The sequence below is a fragment of the Balaenoptera acutorostrata genome, chromosome 19, assembly GCF_949987535.1.
Source record: "Balaenoptera acutorostrata chromosome 19, mBalAcu1.1, whole genome shotgun sequence".
Lineage (NCBI taxonomy): Eukaryota > Metazoa > Chordata > Mammalia > Artiodactyla > Balaenopteridae > Balaenoptera > Balaenoptera acutorostrata.
Genome location: NC_080082.1, coordinates 27,913,718 through 27,935,453, shown reverse-complemented (window position 1 = coordinate 27,935,453; position 21,736 = coordinate 27,913,718). Strand labels below are relative to the sequence as shown.

At 45.2% G+C, this 21,736-nt stretch overlaps 1 protein-coding gene across 1 annotated transcript in view; it reads right to left on the bottom strand.

The window, feature by feature from the left end:
* Nucleotides 1-13,877: 13,877 nt before the first annotated feature.
* CNGB1 (cyclic nucleotide gated channel subunit beta 1) overlaps nt 13,878-21,736 on the bottom strand; it is a gene marked incomplete at its 3' end in the record, with an annotated part of 70,351 nt that continues 62,492 nt past the window's right edge. Inside the window, exons 35-36 of the mRNA XM_057534377.1 lie at nt 16,711-16,927; nt 13,878-14,177 (exon numbers count right to left, since the gene is read on the bottom strand). Of these exons, the coding sequence (XP_057390360.1) occupies nt 13,878-14,177; nt 16,711-16,927 (517 nt within the window). The remainder of the gene's footprint in view (nt 14,178-16,710; nt 16,928-21,736) is intronic.

Sequence of the window (21,736 nt, the reverse complement as noted above, 5' to 3'; positions counted from 1 at the left end):
CAAATAAAAGGAAAACATCAGTGGCATGATCCAGAAGGGGTGGAGGATGGAGATAGTGGCAAGGAGAGGTCTGTTTCGTCCTAATTCTAATCAGTCGGTGCTGAGGGAGGGGGATGGGGAGGTGTATTCATAATCCTTTTAAGTCAGGTGGGAGGGTTGCTCTCCAGGAGGATTTTCTGTACTTCAACTTGGAATGCCACTGAATTGCATTTTAAAAATAATTTCCAAAATGTTATCCAAGTAATATATGCATTTAATTAAAATAATTTCTTCAATGCTTTATAAGTAATTCAAGCACCAGAGTTGTAACAACCCTCTAAGGATATGGATTACAGGCCCAATCACTGTTTTTCAAAGAGAAGACGGTCGCTTCCGGTCCTGAAATCTCCCTCACAAGACACCTTCCCCGGCCAGCCCTACTGCCACCCTGACCTCGCACTGCTCTGTGACACCAGCCTCCAACTCTGAGGCTTCCTTGCCTCTGGGCTTCCAAGCAGCTGCCAGGGTGCTCTTTCTGGAAAGCAAATCTGTCCATGCCATTCTCTGAGCTCTACTCTTTCCTGGGCCATCCCCACCAGATAAAGCAAACCCCTGAGTGTAACACCTCAGGCGAGGGCTTCGGAGGCTGGTCCCCTCCTTCCAGGATTGCCAGCTGTCCCTTTGCCCTGTGCCCTCTGGGCATCGGCCACAGCAGCTGCTCTCCAGCAGCCTCTCTCCTTCGCTCTTGCTCTTCTCTGCCTGCAAGGCCCTTCCTTCCATTTCTCAGCCTCCATGACCCTATGTGTCCTTCAGTCTCTAATGTTCCCTCACTGAAATCTTCCCTTTAAATTCCTCATGCAGCTGGTTGCAAATTCCTCTAAGTGACCAGACTGTACTCTCATCACCTCTGTTAAAGCATCTTTGATTTAAGGTGTGATTTTTTTTTCTTCATTTCTATATTCCCTAACAGAATGTGAGTTCCCAGGATCCTGGTCTGATTTGTCTGTTTTTAATTATTGCCAGTGCCTGGCACTGTGCAAAGCAAAAAGTAAGCATTCGATAGCTGTTTCTTGGACGAACGAATGAATGAATGAATGAATGGTACCTGGTAAATGATACCTTGCAGCTGCCAGAATGCTCTTTCTGCGCAGCAAATCTGACCGACTCACTCTCTGAGCTTTATTCCTTCCTGGGCTCCTTCTCAGGTGATGAGGTTACAGTGGGAGCTATTAACAAACAGGAGGAGGGGGGCAGGGGGAGGAGAATAAGAAAAAGGGGCAGAAGAGGGAGGGGGAGGAGGAGGAGAAGACAAAGAAGAGAAGTCTAGGGGACTCTGACAAATTGCTTATTTTCACTGAGTTTCAGTTTCCTCATTTGTAAAACAGAAGTGCTGCCTGGATTACCTTTGAAGGGATCTTCCTGTTCTCAGGTTCAGCCCTCTTGACTCCTCCAGTAACTATTTTCCTGAGTCTCTGGCAGCTATAACCAACTAGACGGTCTTAGCACCATCTAGTGATAAACAGGCACAGCAGCGGTGAGGAGAAAGGCGGAGGGGTAGAGGATAGATGGGAGAAGGGAAGCTCAAGCGTAGTTATTTCATGAGACAGCAAGAAATGAGGCCAAATGTGAAGTTAAATCAAGAGGCCTAACTTCAGTGACTTTAAGTCCTTCAACCTGGTGATGGAATAACTAACCTCAGAACACATATGAAGCAGCCAGTTAGGAGGTCTGAAACATGAAGACGGCAACAAAACAATTCCTGAGTCCTCCTGTTCTTTTATCAATTTGCTGCTTGTTATCCTAATTAAATCCTTACCTTGGGAGGAAATGTACTTTTGAAGCACCTATGGTGTAGAACTCTAATAACTCAGTAAAACCACACACTAAGTATTTGATTTAAAATGTACACATTTTTTCAAATTTCGTTTTTTACCTTCATCGGAGTGTACTAAGAAACGTTAAAAATCCAAATATTGCCAGTTAACATTGTAGAAAATATTAGGGACAATTCTGAGAGAAGCAGCAAAACAATAGCAAAACTCCAGTGTCTAAATAATGCTCATGTGTAAGTTCCATTAAAACGTACTGACCTAAAAATTTTATTAACCTGATATTCGATTTCTAAATTAATTTCTAGTTGCCAAAAACAAGAATCAACCAACCAGCTGAACAAACACAGAAAACATTTTTTAAAAATTGAACATATACTGAGGAGAATGACACTGAAACAACCCTCTGGGCAAAGCAAACATTTCAAAGGATAGGTACTTTATAGACACTTAAGAACATTTTAAAGGGTAGGTACTTTATAGACACTTAAGTATATAAGGGCCCTTGAATGGGGAGGAGAGAAATCAGTCCTACATTTAAACCATCTCTTTAGAGATGGGAGATCCCATTGTAGTGCGTAATTATACTTGCAAATAATAATAACCTAGATCTGCAGAGCACACTACTTTATAAACCTGTTCTTATTCATCTTACCTCATTGCGGTCTGATAGCATCTTGCTAACTATTGATGAATACATTACACGGGCAGAAATTATTATTGCATGCATATAGTACGACATTGAAACTGGACCATTGCACTGCGGTGACCATATTTTGCAAACCAAAAATAAGGCCACTCGTAATGACAAGAATGTATGTGCCCATAGAGACAGAGGGGAAACTGGAACTGCCAATACACATCACCTGCAGATTACTGCTTTCTTGGGAAATTCATAATCTAGAAGTGTTAAAAGGCAGAAGCTACAGAAGGAAAACCAGTCAGTCTCTTTATGACTGGAATCAGAATCCAGTGGGTAGGTCTGGGAGACAGCTTTGAAGGAAGGGCATTAACAACATAAAAGAATGTAGCGAGTTATGGATGATGGACTTATGAGACAGGTCTGTGCCTGATTTCTATATTTCACCTGCCATTAAATGCACGCCTTAACCTGTAAGCTTACCAGATGTACCTCGTTTATGCCTGACACAGTTACATAAAGGATGATATGTTTTCTTTGGATCAGCTCAATTTTATCTGACAAATTCAAAGGGAGTTTCAAACATACAGAGCTGAAAAACAAACTTGCCATAAACAAAATATTTAAATTCTAATAATGCTTAAATATGTAACCAACATCGTTGAGAAGGCCCATTTGCCCAGTGCAAAGCGTCAAAGCCAATCAAGGAAAACACCTGCGATTAATTTCATGGTGATTTAAAATATATTAGGTTGGGCTTCCCTGGTGGCGCAGTGGTTGAGAGTCTGCCTGCTAATGCGGGGGACATGGGTTCGAGCCCTGGTCTGGGAGGATCCCACATGCCGTGGAGCAACTGGGCCTGTGAGCCACAACTGCTGAGCCTGCACGTCTGGAGCCTGTGCCCCGCAACAGGAGAGGCCGTGACAGTGAAAGGCCCGTGCACTATGATGAAGAGTGGCCCCCGCTTGCCGCAACTGGAGAGAGCCCTTGCGCAGAAACGAGGACCCAACGCAGCCAAAAATAAATAAATAAATAAATAAAAATTTAAAAAAAAAAAAATATATATATATATTAGGTTATTGTGAACAACTACCTTCTGAACTGGCACCCATTGAAATGTAAATATTTCTTATTCTCCACCCCCCATTTTTTTCCATCCTGAAATTTCATTTGGAAATTGTATATCCATAGATGTCACAGTCATTACCTCTTCTTTGTTGATAAGGGTGCTCTGCTTAGAGGTTTTTATAAGAGTTATTTTTCCTGTAATGAGGACTCAGCAATTCAAGCCTGTCTTTTCAGCTTGCTGCATGTAAGTGTCCCTTGATTAATGGACATGTCAACTCCATGAGCTGATCTCCGACAACAAAGGCTCAGCTGAAAAATGTCACTTCTTATCCTGGTTGCCCGAGCACTTCTGGTTTCCAAGCTTTGTGCATATACCAGATGTACAAAGTATTTCATTCTGGGTTTTTTTTAATAATAAGGAAAGTTACATTCAAGTAGATAATTGAATTATTTAATTCAATCGAAATAATTTCTTTTGTTCAAATTAAGCGCTTCATATGATGGAGGGTTTTTTTTTTCCCCTTTCCGTGTTTTCACTACTATCAGCTGAACTGCTACCTAGCCATTTAAATCAATGTATAGATCAATATAAACAACATTAATTTTTTTGCTGGATTCCTTCTGGAGATAAAGCCTTGCAAGAATAGAATTGTTGGAGAGGGGGAAAAAATAAGTCCTTAAATAAAAATATTTTGCTTTAGTAAGTCAAAGGCATAGAATCAGTTAAAAGCTAAGGCTGTGTGCTTAGTTTTGCTTGTGCTTTCGTGTTGCCAGATTCCATTTCAGTGGAAGAATCAGAACTCTCAGATTATAAACGAGCAGAATTATGGGCTACTCCAAGCTTCTAGATAGACAATCTTCTTGAAAAATTACATAATTTGGGGGGGGTAGAAACATACCAAGGGAATTATGAAGACAAGTAGTCCCAAAGTTATAAACCACTGGACTACCTCAAAAAATGTATTCCACAATGTGAATAAAGGAAAGTACCAAATGCCATGCTGGGGCTCAAAGAAAAGAAGGAAAGCAAAAAACTCTTCTTTCAATGCCTGCAGGGGATACATATAAAATGCAGACCTCAAAGGAAACAAGGACTGGAGTATGGGTCCATGCGTACATCACTTCCATAGCCATAAAACTCTAAAAGGTTATAAAATAAGAAGAAAGGGAATGTAAACCTAGAGCCCAGATGGCTGGACACAGCATCCGGTGGAAAGGAAGCAGAGGGTGGCATTCCAGGGCTAGCACACGAGGATGAGAGGGCTAAGGTGAAGCTGGGCCATCCAAGTCACACAAATACCAAATCTGAGCAACATCAAGACTAAAGATCAAACACCCAATAAAGAACCAATGACAGGGACTTCCCTGGTGGCACAGTGGTTAAGAATCCGCCTGCCAATGCAGGGGACATGGGTTTGAGCCCTGGTCTGGGAAGATCCTACATGCCGTGGAGCAACTAAGCCCGTGCGCCTCAACTACTGAAGCCGCGCGTCTAGAGCCCATGCTCCGCAACAAGAGAAGCCACCGCAGTGACAAGCCCACGCAACGCAAGGAAGAGTAGCCCCCGCTCGCTGCAACTAGAGAAAGCCCGCGCACAGCCCACGCACAGCAACGAAGACCGATAAATAAATAAATAAATAAATAAATAAATAAATAAATAAGTTAAAAAAAGAACCAATGACAACGCACGGGGCACTAGCATTCTAATGGCACTAAGATCAGCAGTTCTCTGCTAAGTATGAGTAATAAAACACTCAACTGAATACAATATAAGAAAGCCCACTGAAGATCCCACAAATATGCAGCTTACTAATACATAGGATTAAAAGAGAATTAAGCAAGCTTTCAGCCGAAACCAAAGTTTGTGATGAAACAAAACATTAAAGAAACACATAAATTTTCTATAGCTGACCAGTTCTTTGTTATATTTTTTTTCTAAAAGAGTAATCGCCTCTTCTCTTAGATATTCTGCAAACATCAACAAGGAGTTGCTGAACAACTCCAAACCCCCAAGCATACATAGCTTTGAGTGCTGTTTGTTAGTTGTGTCATTCAACATCATATCATTGGCTGACAAATTAAGAGAAGTATTCTTTTCTTTCATGCTAACAATCTCATGCAGATATTGTTAGGGTTCCGCTATTAAACATGGGTGGGTGCCCATTGATTTCCTTCTAAACAAGTCTGAGAGATGCTGATTCAACAAGCGTTATTCTTTTTTCAGTTTATTGTTTTCAGGGGTATTACTCATATCTGGAAGAATTATCCCAGATTGCAATGGATAATTCAAATCTGAATCATACAAAGTTTCTAATCTCCTTTTTTAGTCTTCAAAAATTTCTTTTCCATAGACATCATGTAGTGATCCAAAGGAGTAATTTTAAAAAGGATCTACCTACATCCTCAGGTCTATCCTTTGAAGTAAATTTAGATTCTGATAGAATGCAAAGTATTATTTTTTGGTACAAACTTTTGTGGCTCTTCTTCCTGGTAGCTTTCCTTCCTGGTGGGTGCTATTAATTACAAATTTGCCCAAAGTCATCCAATATAGCATCCTCCATGGAATTCAGGTCAATCTGACTTTAAAATGTTTTAAACATGGAAGTTTTCAGTATTATCTGAATTATTCATTTGGACCTGTCTGGGAATACTTCAAGTTCTTTTTTCCCGTTCTTTAAGGAGGAAAACACTTTGGGTTTCAGAAATCTGGAAATGTGAAAAGTGGGGTTGACCACCCGCAGTCTGTATGCATGTTTTTATAGAGACTATGGGGAAATAAAACTTCCCTGAATTTCTCAGGGAAAAAGCCCTGGCCTCCTGAGACTCTTCACATACCATGATAATTAGATCTGTAGTCATTTGTCAAGTTAATTGCTCACCTCTGAAAGGATGATAAAGTTCTTCTTATCTCAGGGAGAGGCCAAGGGCTCCAGCTGGGCCCAGGTCCCTAGGTTAAGCCCCAGGGTGCCAGAAGACTCCAGGGTCATCTCCCCAGGTATTTACTTCAAAAGAGAAGTTCCAGAACTTGGAGACTGTATTAGACAGTAAAAGCAGAGACACTGACGGCTGTCTAGCTCCTGGAAAGACTATTTACATACCAAAGGGTTGGAGTTAGGTTTCAAGCCCATTTAAGTTTTCCAAGGAGAGTTTCAGAAAGGGAGGGGGATAGATAGTAACCTCCTTCCTTTTTTTAAAGCAAGGAAACGTTATTTTTCCTTGTGCCTCACCTGTGGAGTGTCCAGCTACTTGCATAGGACAACTGATTCCCGGCCAGAGGTGAGGCCTGGTGTAAGTGAAGGTGATGCACTTATTATTTAGTTTAAAGTAATTGATAAGAAATCTGGCTCTGAACCAGAACACCTCATGTGTGCATTCCGAAGAAAATTAATAACAATCAATATTAAAAACCAAGCAAGCACTGACAAATGGTTACCCAACTGGGACAGGTCCTTTCCCTCCTCCTCCACCTGCTCTGGAAAAGGGAGGGAGTGGGACATCCAAACAAAAGCCGAGGCCTGCCTTTCCAAGCTGGGAGGTGCCAGATGCCTAAGCGCCAAGGTCAGCCAGCAGTGGAGGCCATGGCCCTTGTTTACAGTGCAGGAGATGTAGGTCTCTGCCAAATGGAGTCCCCAGATAAAATTCAGGACACACAGTTAAATGTGAACTTTGGATAAGTAAATAATTTTCTAGCATAAGTATATCCCAAATATTGCATGGCCCATACTTACGCTAAAAAAACAAAACAAACAAAAAAAAAAACAAAACAAAAACCTCCTCTACTCATTATTTATCTGAAATTAAGATTTGACTGGACACCCTGTTTTGTTTTTTTGTTGTTGTTGTTTTTGGCCGTGCCCTTCAGCTTGCAGGATCTTAGCTCCCCAACCAGGGATTGAACTCAGGCCATGGCAGTGAAAGCACTGAGTCCTAACCACTGGGCCACCAGGGAATTCCCAGACAACCTGAATTTTTATTTGCTTGATCTGGCGCTCTATTTTGTGACCCCTTGTGAAACCACACACCTCAGATTGGGACTTGAACCCAAGGTCTGGGACTTGACCCCATTGTCTTTTAATTAAAATCACTCACCTGATGTCAGGACTTACTGAAGTTCAGATTCTTTATGTCTCAGCACAGAAGGAATTCGGCAAAGGCAAAGGGATAGGCAAGATGTAGATTTATTAATATAGGACACTTGTGAGGGATACAAGTGAGCAGGCAAGGGGGGGCTCTGCCCTGAGTACTAAGTGGGAAAGCAGGTTTATTTAGGGAGATACACACTCCATAGACAGAGTGTGGGCCATCTCAGAAGGCGAGAGGCCCTGGGAGACAGAATATGGTCTGTCTCAAAAGGTGAGAGCAGTCCCAAAATATGGGATGGTTAGCTTTTATGGGCTGGGTAATTTCATAGGCTAACAAGTGGGAGGATTATCCAACTATTTTGGAGAAACGTTGGGATTTCCAGGAAGTGGGCCACTGCCCACTTTTTGGCCTTTTCCGGTTAACCTTGGAACTGTCATGGCACCTGTGGGTGTGTTATTTAGCATATGCTACTGCATTACAATGAGTGTATAATAAGGCTCAAGTTCTACTGGAAGTTGAGTCTTCCGCTATCTTGGGCCTAGTAGGCTCTAACCAGTTTTTGTCATATCCTCAACGGCTATGTCATTCTTTTAAAGGTTGTGTCCTTTCCCTCTTCCCTCCTGTCTCACTTGGAAATAGCAACACCTCATGCCCATTGAAAGAATGAAATAAAAAGGGCACTCAAACCTTCTTTCTGAAGGAATGGTAGAGGAGCTTGTGCTCAGGTACTGAATCTAGGAAATGTTGACATCTGTAATTTATGTGTTATGGACTGAATGTATTCCTCTCTACCCACCCCACCCCGTCAAATTCATATGTTGAAGCCCTAACCTCCAGAGTGGTTGTACTGGGAGATGAGTTTCTCTAAGGAAATAATTAAGGTTAAATGAGGTCATGAGGGTGGGGCCCTGATCCAATAGGACTAGTGATCTTGTAAGAAGAGACACCAGAGAATGTGCTCTCTCTCCGCATACACGGAAGAAAGGCCTCGTGAGGACGTAGTGAGAAGGCAGCCTTCTGCAAGCCAGGAAGACAGCCCTCGCCAGAAACCAAACCTTGATTTTGGACGTCCAAACTCCAGAACTGTGAGAAAATAAGTTTCTGCTGTTTCAGCCACCAGATGGTGGTATTTTGTTATGGCAGTCCTAGCAGACTAAGATAATAGGGTCACAATGAGCTTATTAAGCATCCATTGACTCTTCTTACAACCCTGGGAGGATTGTTTTATTCTTCCAGCTTAGAGATGGAACTCCTGAGGCCTGGAAAGTGAGTAGAACAGTGTTTGGCACATAGAATTTTTAAAAATGTTTTCTGAATGAACAAAAGTTACCCTGCGGAAGTCACACTGCAGTTCTGTGGCAGAGGCTGGACGGTGGCTTCAGGGGTCCTTTCTCTTAGCTCTTTCTGTCTCTGCCAAGGTGCTGATTCCCTGAGGGTAAATCCCTTGGCTAAGGTTTGGATTTCCTCATCTCTAATTTGGCTATAATAATTCCCCTCCTAGAAATTCCCTGGCGGTCCAGTGGTTAGGACTCAGCACTTACACTGCCGAGGGCATGGGTTCAATTCCTGGTCGGGGAACTAAGGTCCCATAAGCCGCACAGCCAAAAAATAAACAAATAAAATTAAAAAAAAAAATTCCCCTCCTGATCTGAGCACAGCAGCATGGTGGACAAGACCACCTGAATGGAAAAGCTCTCTGGAACCCATGAAGCACAATCACCTGAGTTCTTAGCGCTTCATTGTAAAAGAAAACAATGAGAGTCAGATCAGTCTAAAGGATCATTAATGAGGAGGGGTCTGTCCCAGGGGTCTTAGCTGTTGTGTTCCTCTTCAGGACAGGGAGGGAGCTGGGAAAAGCCTGTGGGGAATAAGCCTTGATGCTCTGTTTTGGGCTGCACCCCACAGGCCTACACTTGCCCAGCTTCAAAACCAAAGAAAGAGCCCAGAGTCAGCAACAGAGACATCAATGGTTTAACGGATGGGAGAGCTTACGTGTCTGAAGCAAGGTCCTGGAGCGATATCCCACTGTGTGCAGCCGCAGGGCAGGACATGGTGGCCATCTTCCCTCCCGGAGGAGCGGGAGAGGGGAAATTGCTAGTTATAGGGGAATTGATGTCAGGTGGGCTCATTAGTTACCAGAGAAACCAGCAGAGGGGCACGCCCCTCACAGCCCCTTTGATAAGAACAATCATTAGCTGGGGCCTGGGGCAAGTGGGCAGGAAGGTCAGTCCTGTGAGTGGGGTGTAGGTGACAGGCACTGGTCAGGCAGGGGATGTACAGAGAGCAAGAGAGCAGGGCTTCCCTGGTGGCACAGTGGTTGAGAATCTGCCTGCCAATGCAGGGGACACGGGTTCGAGCCCTGATCGGGGATGATCCCACATGCCGCGGAGCAGCTAGGCCCGTGTGCCACAACTACTGAGCCTGTGCTCTAGAGCCTGCAAGCCACAACTACTGAGCCTGTGTGCCACAACTACTGAAGCCCGTGCACCCTAGAGCCCGTGCTCTACAACAACAGAAGCCACCACAATGAGAAGCCCGCGCACCACAATGAAGAGTAGCCCCGACTCGCCGCAACTAGAGAAAGCCTGGGCACAGCAGTGAAGACCCAACACAGCCAAAAGTAAATCAATAAAAATAAACAAATACATTTATTTTAAAATAAATAAATAAAGATGTTGACTAGCACGGGGCCATGTGTGACTGCACGGGTCACACACCCATGAAGGCCCTGGGCCTGGCTCACAATGGAGTGACCGTTTCAGCAGAGTCAGCCTTGGGTGGGTGTTTCAGGGTCTGTTTTTATATGAAATTGGATTAAAGACATTCATGAATGGTGGGGAAGGTTGTGATTTATATTGTTATAATTCACATATGTCCAGGCTTTTATACGAACTATTAGTTAAAGAGCAGCGAAAGAGGGGATCACACCCCATCTCTGTGTATAACCCCAGGCAGAGGCAGAATTCAGAGAAGACAGAGCTCTGAGGGGGCTTCTACTCTGTCCCAGGCAGACTAAGCGGGATGGTACATCGGCTTTATTTCTTGTGCCCATTCAGACTTGGCCGTGCCAGTCTATTATTTGATCATCTCAGTGGCCCTGTACGGTGCAATGTATTATCTCCATGAGGTCACTGAGGCTCAGAGAGGTCATGGTTATCCGTGGTACATGGTCAAGCTGGGATTGGAAGCTAGGCAGTCTGAATCCAGAGTTCGTGTATGTCAGCACTCTGAACTGGCAGCATTAGAACAAGTCTAATGAGATTGAGGAAACTGTAAACTGTGGCTTGGCAAGACCAGACATAAAAGGGCTGTTTTTGAGGGACTTAGACTCCTAGGGGTGGTTTGATAAGGGATATCACTCCAGCAACAGAAATGCAGGATGGATTATAGCCCCAAGGATGTCAATAGGAGATCAGCTAGGGAGGCTGAGCCAGAAAATAAACCTAATTTTTCTCACAAAAGTGTCTGTCATACTTGGTCAGTTTCTGAAATTAATCCACTAGCCAGGAACATTTGTCTAAATACTTTTAATTAAAATGCATTATAATAGGATGAAAGCCAGAGTACAAGTACAGTATTCATGTTTACTAAGAAAACGGATGAAAATATTCCCGATCGCTGAATACATTTGGATAATGAAATTGTAAACAGCTTCTTGGTTTTAATTTTATTTAAAATACTTATATAGTTAAAAAAATAACTTGCTGTTCATTTTCTACCAAAATGCAGGAAATGTTGAGACATTTTAAATTAGTAGAGATTCAACACACATAAATAAAAGTCTTGTTTCAACTGCAGAATGATAATATTCCTGACCTGTACCACCCATATCTTGGCGATCAACCAGTCCCATTACATTTGGGGAATAATGTCAGCCTCAAATTCAATTTATCTAATGTCCAAAGTTTGTGAAAGTGTCAAGTTTTATGAGATTTCTCAGTGAAATTAAGACACTGCTAAGCTCATTTCAAAATCAATTTTCTTTCCAGGACAATTCTTAGGAACCTCAAGAATCTCTCACTTTATATAATAAACAGTATACATTCAAGGGTTGATATCTAAAAGAATAAGTACATTTACATAAAAAAGATTCCTTATTAAGTAGGAGCTCACAGTGAAGGTGTCCTTGAAATATTTTGCCATCTACTAAAGGGCAATAAGTTTACTTTATTGATATATCTGAACTACTTGCTAAAGATGGAAGCATTCTCTATGCTTGGGTCATAGAACATATAGTACAAATATGAAAATGAGGAATGGGGATGGTAAAGAAAAAAATTAGCCAAAACCTCCATACTTCTCTTATTTAAAAAGTGTTTACCAGTGAAATTATGTCTGTACAATATTTTTTAATTACAGCATTATTTTTAACAGCATAAGATTGGAAACAATGCAAATGGCCATCGATGGGACAGCGGTTAAATGTTATGGTACATCCATACAATGGACTAGATTGCAGTCCTGAAAAAATAAGCACACCCTTTATGTTCTGATCGGAAACAATCTCCAAAATAAATCAAGTGAAAAATAACAGCAGCTCTAGTATGTTACCATTTGTGGGGGGAAAAAAAGGAAGGAAACAAGAATGAATTTACATATTTCCTTGTGCAAGCTTAAAAATATCTCTGAAACAATAAACAAGAAACTGATAATAGTGGTTGCTTCCAGGAAGGGGACCAGGGAGGTTGGGCATCTGTAGTAGGAGGGAGAATTTTTACTGGATATCCTTTTGTACACATGTAAACATGTTATTACATTTTAAAATAAATAAAAGCTTTTTAAAAGGTCAAATAATAACATTGCTCATCACTATATTCGATATAATGATTACTCCCATCACATGATATGTCATGGACTAGCTGAATCTGCTTGTTACCCTGGGATTTGAAAATGCTTAGACCAGTCTGGGAATTCCCATATTGTTTACTTCTTTTCACAGGGGAAATGAAAGTTCTGCTTTAGTTGAATGGATAAAAACACAACTTTGCCAGCCTTCAAAGGCCCCTTCAGTAGTTCACAAGGTTCCTGTGATTTTATATGAAATGGGCAGGACTGGAATGCCAGGTCTTTTGTATTCATCATTGCTGATGGAAACAAATGGCCTAATACTAGTTTTTGTTTTTAATCACTGAAGAGCCATTCAGTATGCAAATATAATCCTCTCAATAAATATTCATTTCACCGAATGACTCTTTTTCCTTTTTTTTTTTTTTTTTAAATTATAAAAGCAACACGACTTGATCTGAAGAAACCTCAGAAACTTCAGTGATGTCGGCCATGAGACTCCACCTTCTAGGCTTAAAGGAAGTTACTACCATCCTCTCTAGAGCAAGGGTGTAAAAAGCAAGTAATAGATTAATCCCTGCTGAGGAGGCTTGGGTAACTGGCAGAGCAGGTGCTCAGAAGCGCTCAGACCCCTTGCCAGTAAGCCGTTTCCATTGTATCTGTTCTAAGATAACAGCATCACTGAGAACGGAATATAGTCTGGGGAAGATAAGTACTAACTGTCCTAAGGAGCACCGCGTTCCTTATGTGACTGCCCAGCAAACAAAAACAGCATCGGACCATGGGTCAGATGTGCCGGAATTCCCACTTTGTCAAAAAAACAGCGTAGCTGCCCTCCCTTCTGCCAGAAAGGTTTTCCATTCTTGAAATGTGGGAGACAAATTCCTGAGGGGAAAACCCAAACATTCAACAACCGTTTGCTTCTCCAACAAGGCTTCCCATGTGTTGAAGCCCCACAGAAAAGTATTTTGTTCTTAAAAATAATAACAGGCGTGGGGGGGGAGGTAGGGTTCTCTAGTGACAGTGGGAACTTCGGGGCACAAACACTATGAAGTTTGTTAATTTCAAGACCAGCCCTGGGAGACAGAGAAGCTGACATCAGGGCAGGATCACTGGCTGAGCCGCTAACTGAGGGCAACTGAGGCCACTACTGCAGACCAGCGTCTTGGCCTTCTTGCGGTGCAGGGACTCAGGGCTCACAGGGAGCAGGGCAGCAGGGGAGCGGGGGAGCAGGGGAGCGAGGGGGCGGGCGGGGCGCACACCTGCCGGGTTGTGGCGCACTAGTTGCCGCCTCTCTATTCCTCCTCCTCCTCCTCCTCCTCTTTCTTCTCCTTTTTCTCTTCCTCCTTCTTCTTTTTCTCCTCCTCCTCCCCCTCCTCCCTCTCCTCCTCCCCTTCCTCCTCCTCCTCCCCCTCCTTCTCCTCCTCCTCTGTCTCCTCCTCCTCCCCCTCCTCCCTCTCTTCCCTCTCCTCCCCCTCCTCCCTCTCCTCCTCCTCCTCCTCCTTCCCCTCCTCCTCCTCCTTCTCCTCCTCCTCCTCCTCCTTCTCCTTCTCCTCCTCCTTCTCCTCCTTCTCGGGGATCTCCACCAACAGGATCTGTTCGCCGGGATCCGGGCCTGGGCTCATGTGGATCCGCACCGAGCCCTCCTCGGGCCAGGCCGTGCCCCCCTCTTCTCCCTCGGACCTCCCCTGGGATGCAGGTGGCAGAGAGCCTGGGGCCGGGGTCTCCGGGGCCGCGGGCTGTTTTGGGGTAGCTGATCCCGTCTCTCCCGCTGCGTCTTCCGAGCTCTTGGCCTGGAATCCAGAAAAAGTGACTCGTGAGGCAGAGGGGTCTTGGACACTTCCCAGTTCCCTCCTTCTCGGACCCCTGGGACCCCTGAGGAGGAAGACAGCGCTCCGAAATCTAATAGCTGGAAGGTTGGGCGGAGCTGCATCAGGGTTATGTGGTAGAAACAATATATTATGGGGAAGTTTAAGGATTAAAAGTCCCAGTAGGATGTGGTGAAGCTCTTTGGGATATTTTAGGTCTCTGTGGAGTTGCAGGGCTGGAAGCCGGAGTGAAGTTGCCAGTTCAAGGGCAGAGCCCCATCAACGGTCACTGAGCTGTTGAGGGAAGAGAGGCTGTGACCAGGAGGGAGCGCCACCAAAGCCTCTGCAGAGCTCAGCCGGCCTGCCCTGCCCGGTTAGCTGGGATGTGAGCTCCCTGGTGAATGAGAAAAAGCTCTAAGCAAATACTAAGGTAAAGGCTGATGAGGGCAGGAGCAGCTGCGGCCTGGCCCGTTTCCCGGAAGGTCTCAAAGGTTGAGACACCGCCCCCCCTCCCCACCGGCGGAAGAATGGGCTGGGTACCACTGGCATTAGGCTGAGCTGAGCCCCTGTGTCTGGAGACTTGGTGGGTACCTCCAACCTCCAGCCTGCGGGTTTCCCATGGATGGGGTTCCTGTGGGTAGAATTAGGGAATTGGGTGAAAACCCAAGCCTTTGTGGATACCCACGGCCCCTCCTGCTCTCTCTGATGCCATCTCTGCATGAGAGGAAACTGGGGAGGGAGCAGCCCCCAGAGCAGGAGGCCCAGTGGTCTGTAGGGAGCTTAAAGTGAGAGCAGTCAGCGTGCTTATGAGGAATAGAGAAGTCAGAGGGCGCTGAAGGAGGGGAGTTGGGTGGGGTGGGGGAACCAAGACACTCCTAGATCCCACGGCAGCACCGTCAACTCTGACAACACACTTCCAGGGCAGGAGGCCCAGATGGTGCCCAGTATGGGGTCTTCTTGAAGCTGTGAATGGAGCCAGAAGGATCATGGGAAGTTTGATCAAGTGCTTCACTGTGTTTAACATGCTTTTATAAAAGTATCCAAGGTATCCTGCTTCATCTCTGCTACCCCATGTGACAGCCAGGAGTAATCTGGGTCCCAGAAGGTCCTGGAGGAGATTCCCCAGGACACAGGGCTGGCAGTGACAGAGTCAGGATTTGGACCTGTGTCTATAGGCTGCTATTTAAGAGCTCCATGCACTCTGCCTTTCTGCCCTGGTTGTTCTAAAATCGCCTTTTATGAGAACACACATGCAAATTTAATTCACATCTCCAAGCTGCCTGGGTGAAGCGCTAACACTTAGAAGCAACAAATCCCATTTCAGATAAAACCTTTCACTGTACTGAGAACATTCTCGGAGGTCATGTCCGCTCAGCCCCACACACCAGCCAGCACTAAAGACCCCAGCTTGCCAGCTCGACCCTGCCCTTGACAGTTTGTGAGCCAGACAACCACATCTGTCCTCAATTTGGGGCCATCGGTGGATGCATCTGGAGAATGTCTTGGAACCCTGGGTGACTTTGGTGTTATTCCCCAACTCCTGCTGTCAAATGACCTCTGGATGGGTCTCCTGGACCAGCCTGCATTGAGACTGAGTTCACCAGGCTCCTTTGATTTCTGTCATGTAGACTGCTGTCCCCTCCCTCCCTGAGCTTCTGCCTAACCTTTTCCCAGCAGCCTTCCTAAAGGACAGTCATGAACAACCATAATTAGTGCAATCATTCTAATTGGCATTCTTGGCATTAGTCACAGAAAAAAGTCCCAGAACTAAGTTAAAAATTCCCTTTAGATTTAGGGAGTGGGGACAGTTGGCACCATGCCTGTCACCTTGGATTCTCCTTTCAGATCTTTTAAATTGTCACAGACACAACATTAAATATGAGAACATCACTGTGGTCTGGGGAGGGACATTCCCTGGCCACACCCACTGCTCCTACCTCTGCAGCAGCAGCCGGCTGTCCATTTGGGGGAATGCGCCCACCCCAATCCCCACCCTCAGTCCAGGGATGGGCATATGAGCTGGTCCTCCCCAGAGCACCACACTGAATGGCTCAGGAACTGACATGTGACCCAATTCTGTCCAGTGACTCTAAGCCCTGGGACTTTTTGCTGGAGCTACTGAGAAAGAGGTACTTTCTTTCTGTGGGAGTTCCTCAGCCAGGAGGATGTGATCTTGGGGGATGTCCTCTTAAGCTCTTGGGGGCCTGCCTGGGAATGGAGCCATCCCCAAGGGAAGCAAAGGTGATAGAACGGCAGAACTCATCCTACCGGCATCATCTGAACTTTTAGATCCAGCCTTGCCTGAACTTTTCAATGACTTGCTCCTATAAATTCCCTGTTTTTTCAAGCTAATTTGAGCTTGCACTGTCACTTGCATTTCTGTCACTCGCAACCAAATGAATCCTGACTGATAGGAAGAAGGAAAAATAGTCCCTAAAATGGCATGCGTGGGTCCCTAGGCCTTTTTCCTGGCACGTGGTTGAAATGGACCAGGTGGCTGTGTCTCCAACTGCATCACCTGTTCCAGCACCTGCTGCTGTCTTGCAGCCGCCTCCAGCGCAGCCAGCTCCTTGAGTCGCGCCCTGAGGTGGGCGAGCTTGCCACCTTTATCCCCCTTGGCACCCATCTTTCCTGCTGCAGCCAGGGCGGCACTGAAGAGCTTGGGGGTGCCTGCCCGTGGAGGAAGGATGAGTACACTCTGCTCCTTGGGCTTGTTGTCATTTCTCAGCATTCTCCTGAAAGAAAGCAGCGTCCGCTAACATCACCAGCAAGCTCTGGGAGAGAATGAAGCCTCATTGGTTCGGGCAGAGCCCTTTAGTTGAGTTGTGTGATGGCGTTTGTTTTGACTAACAGTTTTTGAGCTCCTTTTCTGAGCCCAGCACAGTGCTGTTTGAGGCATCACATCTCACTGAACAATCAGAACCACCATAATGATGTGGGTCTTATTGCCTGTACCTTATAGAGGAGGCTCAGAGGGGTTAAGTGGCTTTTCTGAGGTCACACAGGAAATGATGCAGGATACTTTAGTATATGGAATCAGAAATAGGATGCCCAGATGAAAAAGAGCCCGAGCTTTCTGCTTCTCCTTCTTTTGCTTCATTGTCATTTCACCATCATTACCATCACCAACGTGGACACGAGTGTCTGTATGTGTCAGGCTCTGTGCTCAGACCTTTACAGGCAGGCATTCTTTGGTGACCCCTGCGATCCCCCTTCCTGGTGTTCACACCTGTGTGTGACCCCCTCCCCTTGGGGGCAGTGGGACATGTGACATGCTTTCAACCAGTGGAATACAGCAAGGGAGATCAAATGTCATTTTTGTGAATGTGTCACATAGGATTGTGGTCTCTGTCTTACAAGGAGACTCTCCCTTGCTGGCTGTGATAAAGCAAGCGGCCATGTTGGGAGAGGCCTACATGGCAAGAACCTGAGGGCAGCCACTGGCCAATGACTAGCTAGGAACCGAAGCCCCCAGTCCCACAACCACAAGGAACTGAATTCAGTCAACAACCATGGGACCTTGGAAGCAGATCCTTCCCCAGTCGAGACTTGAGACGAGACCCAGCTCTGGCCCACATCCTGATTACTGCCTTGTAATGGATGCACCTAAGCTGTCCCCAGACTTCTGACACGTAGAACCTCTGAGATAATAAATATGTGTGGTTTTAAGCCACTCAATTTGTGGTAACATTGTTACGCAGCAATAGGTAACTGATACATACTTTAAGTCTCACAGTAATCCTTACAGGTAGGTCCTATTATTCTCCCACACTTCAAATGAGGATGTGGACGTCTAGAGGGGGTGAGTAACTTTTCCAAGGCCACACAGCTAGGAAGTGGCAGAGCTGGAATTCAAACCCATGCCTTTGACCCCAGCACCCCAGGTCTTAAGGATTACAAAGCAGTATCATGGTCATTATCTTCTTGGACGCTGACAATACTCCATGACCTGGAAAGGGCTGGGATTACTGTACCTAGAAGGGTTGGGGAAACTGAGGCTCAGAATGGGAGGAGTGACACGCCCAAGGTTACAGGAAGTGGCAGAGACAGAATTACAACCCAGATCCAATGCAATATACCACCCTGCTTCTCTAAATAAGGAGAGAATTTTCCATCAAAGGGAGCCCCAGCCTTTTATAAGGAATTCTTCATACTACAAATACGTGATGAGTGGTTTGGCTCACGAACAAATGAGTTTCCCTGCAGTCTAGCAGGTCTAGACGACTAATTGGCAAATTCATTCATCAGGGTTCCGGCCAAACTTGTTTGTTTAAAAACGAGGCCATTACTGGCTGCTTATCTAATCAGAGGCAATGGATTTAAATTATGCATATTGATATTAATTGCCCAAGACTTACATTTTCGAGCTGGGGCTCCCCCAGGAGACCACAAACATGATAATTATCAGAGGCCTCTTCCAAACCCGGCACTGTCACCTGTGTTATTTGAGTCCATAATTCACAGCACGGCAGTCCGTGGGAAGGCTCAGCGTGGTACTCAAATGACATGAAAGAACCATCTACAGGGCCTTTGCTGATCGCTAATGGCTATCTCTGTTTTGAAACACTGAGCTGACTTCTGGGACATTTCCAGATTAAGGAAATTTATCCTCATTTTCAGATGACATGAGTTTCACTATAATTACTATATAATTCACCCCCGGAGAGAGTGGCATGCATGAGATCTTTTTGCCCCATTTCTCGGAGTGGCCAAGTCAGAGAGCGAAGCGTCTCACTTCTTTGGGGCCTCAGGTCTCCCATCTGTAAAGTGGGGCGCTTGGACAGAATCTCAGCAACTCAGACATCCCCAGGCCCTGTGGTTCTCAGACCCATATCTCCTTGGATGGGCAGAGCTCATCTGTGATCCCCTGCCTCTCTCCTCAAGCTTGCCTGTCCAGAGAAGCAGCCTCTGATGAACCGTGCCACAGTCCACCAGCCCCTCCTCCTTCCTCTGGCTGCCTCACCCCAGCACACCGCAGGCGCGGCCAGGAGCAAGGCCTCTTCGGGATTCCGACTGACTTGCTAAACCCACACCTAACCCAGCCGGAGGAATGGGGTGACAGCTATGAGCGTGGCTTTTCTGAGCCGTGTTCCTCTTGCAGGGGGCAGGAAGGCAGGGGGAGGGGAACCCGGTGCCTATTCTCAGACATAAGCATTCAGTTCTCATTATCCGAGGTAGTTAAGTTCTGTAAAGTATCTGCAGACACGGAATTAGTGACTACTGAGCCATGGCTTCTGGGAGAAATACAGGATTCGGTTATGGTGAGCCTCTCAACACAACATTTTCATCAACTGTTCATTACATAATCTTGTCTTGTGTGTGTTTCTGTTTAAAGACATCTTATTTAATATACATCATTGATTTGTTTACAATGAATGCATGGCTCTCTAACTCAGAGAGCCCCTGCGTGGGGCGACACGAGATAGCACTTCAGCACTACACCTGGGGCCATTTCAACAGCAAAATCACCAACAAAAATCACAAAAATGTGAAAAAATATGCTACATAATGGACCACACAAAGACACCTGTTTACAATATGAGCTGAAACAAGAAGGCAGACAGTCACCTTCTTCAGCTTTAGCTGGGAACGTGCACTTTAGGTGACTCAAATTTTTGCCTCTGGGCACACGTCTGCGAATGTCTGTGTAAGCCTTTGAGTATTGATTTGGGATTACAAATAAATTTAGTGAGTAGGCGAATTGCAAATATGGAATCCGTGAATAATGAGGATTGACTGTGCATCCCTGTCCCTCGGGACAGTAGGGGGAAGTGGACAGACTTGGGGGAAAGATCAGGTAGACCAGCCATTGGAAGGGCCCCATGGCTTCTCTGAGAACAGCCAGGTAAGAAGAACTACAGGGCAGCTTCCTTCCCTGGGAGACCCCAACGCCTTGTCTATATTATGCTCTAAGGCCAACATTGCATCCACTCACCTGGAAGCTGCCAAAGGGATTCTGTAAAAACTTAAGTCACAGTAAGTCACTCCTCAGTGTAAAACCCTGCATAGCTCCCATCTCCCTCAGAGTAAAAGCTAAAGCCATTGTGAAGCTTCCCCTACAAGGCCCTACCCAATCTCACCCCCTACACTGCTCCCATCCCATATCAAGGTATACTCATTTTCTTGTTGGTCTCCATGTAACACTGAGTCTGTGCCTCCTTGGGACCTTTGCACACGCTGTTCCCTCTGCCTGGAATGCTTTTCCCTGCAGGCAGTTCCCCAGCTCACTCCTTCACTCTGGCAGGTCTCAGTTGAAGTGCCACATCCTGAGAATAACTTTTCCTGACCAACTTATCTCACATAGCTCCCTCCATCACCTCTATCTCTTCGTGTGGCTTTATGTTTCCTTATGGCCTTTATCCCCAGCTGACACATCACATAGTCATTCCTTTCTCCATTGTTGGCTTCCCCGGCTAGAATGTAAGCTTTGTTTGCTCCCTCCTGTGTCTCCAGGGCCTCGAACTATCAGCTCAATAAATTATTGTGCTGTATGAATGGACATGGTGAGTTTGTTCCCTTTATCATGACCACTCTCTGTACAGCTTATTTACGGTGACTGAAGTGGAAAATATGAATATGTGATAAAAGGCAAGGGACGAAATACCAGATAGGTGGATTAAAAAGGCTTTATCCCATGGGAAAATTATAGAGAGAATTTAATGGATAAAGAGGAACAATTATTATTATTAACATGTATTGAGCTCTCCTGTGTGCCAGGCCCCCTGCTAGAGATATTCACATACACTAATTTAATCATCTCCACAACAAAGTGATTACCCTTATTTTACAGTGGAGAAACTGAAACCAGAAAAGTAAAGTAACTTTTCCAAGGTCACACAGCCAGTACTGCACATGGACAGGACATGAGCCCTGTCAGCCTCCCAAGCCTATTGTGCATTTTCTACCACATCGTGCTGCTTCCATCACTCGATTTAAAACCTGATCTTAAGTGTTTGAAAGCAAAAAACTGCTTTTCTTAAAAATTACCTATTCCAGGGAATTCCCTAGCAGTCCAGTGGTTAGGAGTCCAGGCTTTCACTGCTGGGGGCCCAAGTTCAATCCCTGGTTGGGGAACTAAGAGCCCACAAACTGCACGGCATGGCCCCCCAAAAAAAACCCAAAATTACCTATTCCCCAACAATACAAAATACAGATGCACAAGGTTATTCGTTGCAATACTATTTATAATTGCAAAATATTGGAAATAGCCTAAATGCCCATTCAAAGGAATGCTTTGCAGTTGTCAAAAGGAATGAGGAAGCTGTCTGTGGACTCAGTGAATGCTTTCTGGGATTTCTTGTCACGTGAAAAAAAAGTCAAGTGCAAAAGAGAATCTGCAGTGTGCTATCCTTTGTGTAAGACAGAAAGGGAAATAAGCAAATATTCACAGATCTGCCTATTTTTGCAAAAGGAAACACAAGAAGAAAAAAGCAGAAACTAAGGAGATTAGATTCCTGTAAGGGGTGGGTGACAACAGGTGCGGGGAGTTGGGACTCTGAGTGCGCTGTTTTGTAGCCTCTGCCATGTTCATGTTCTACGTGTTC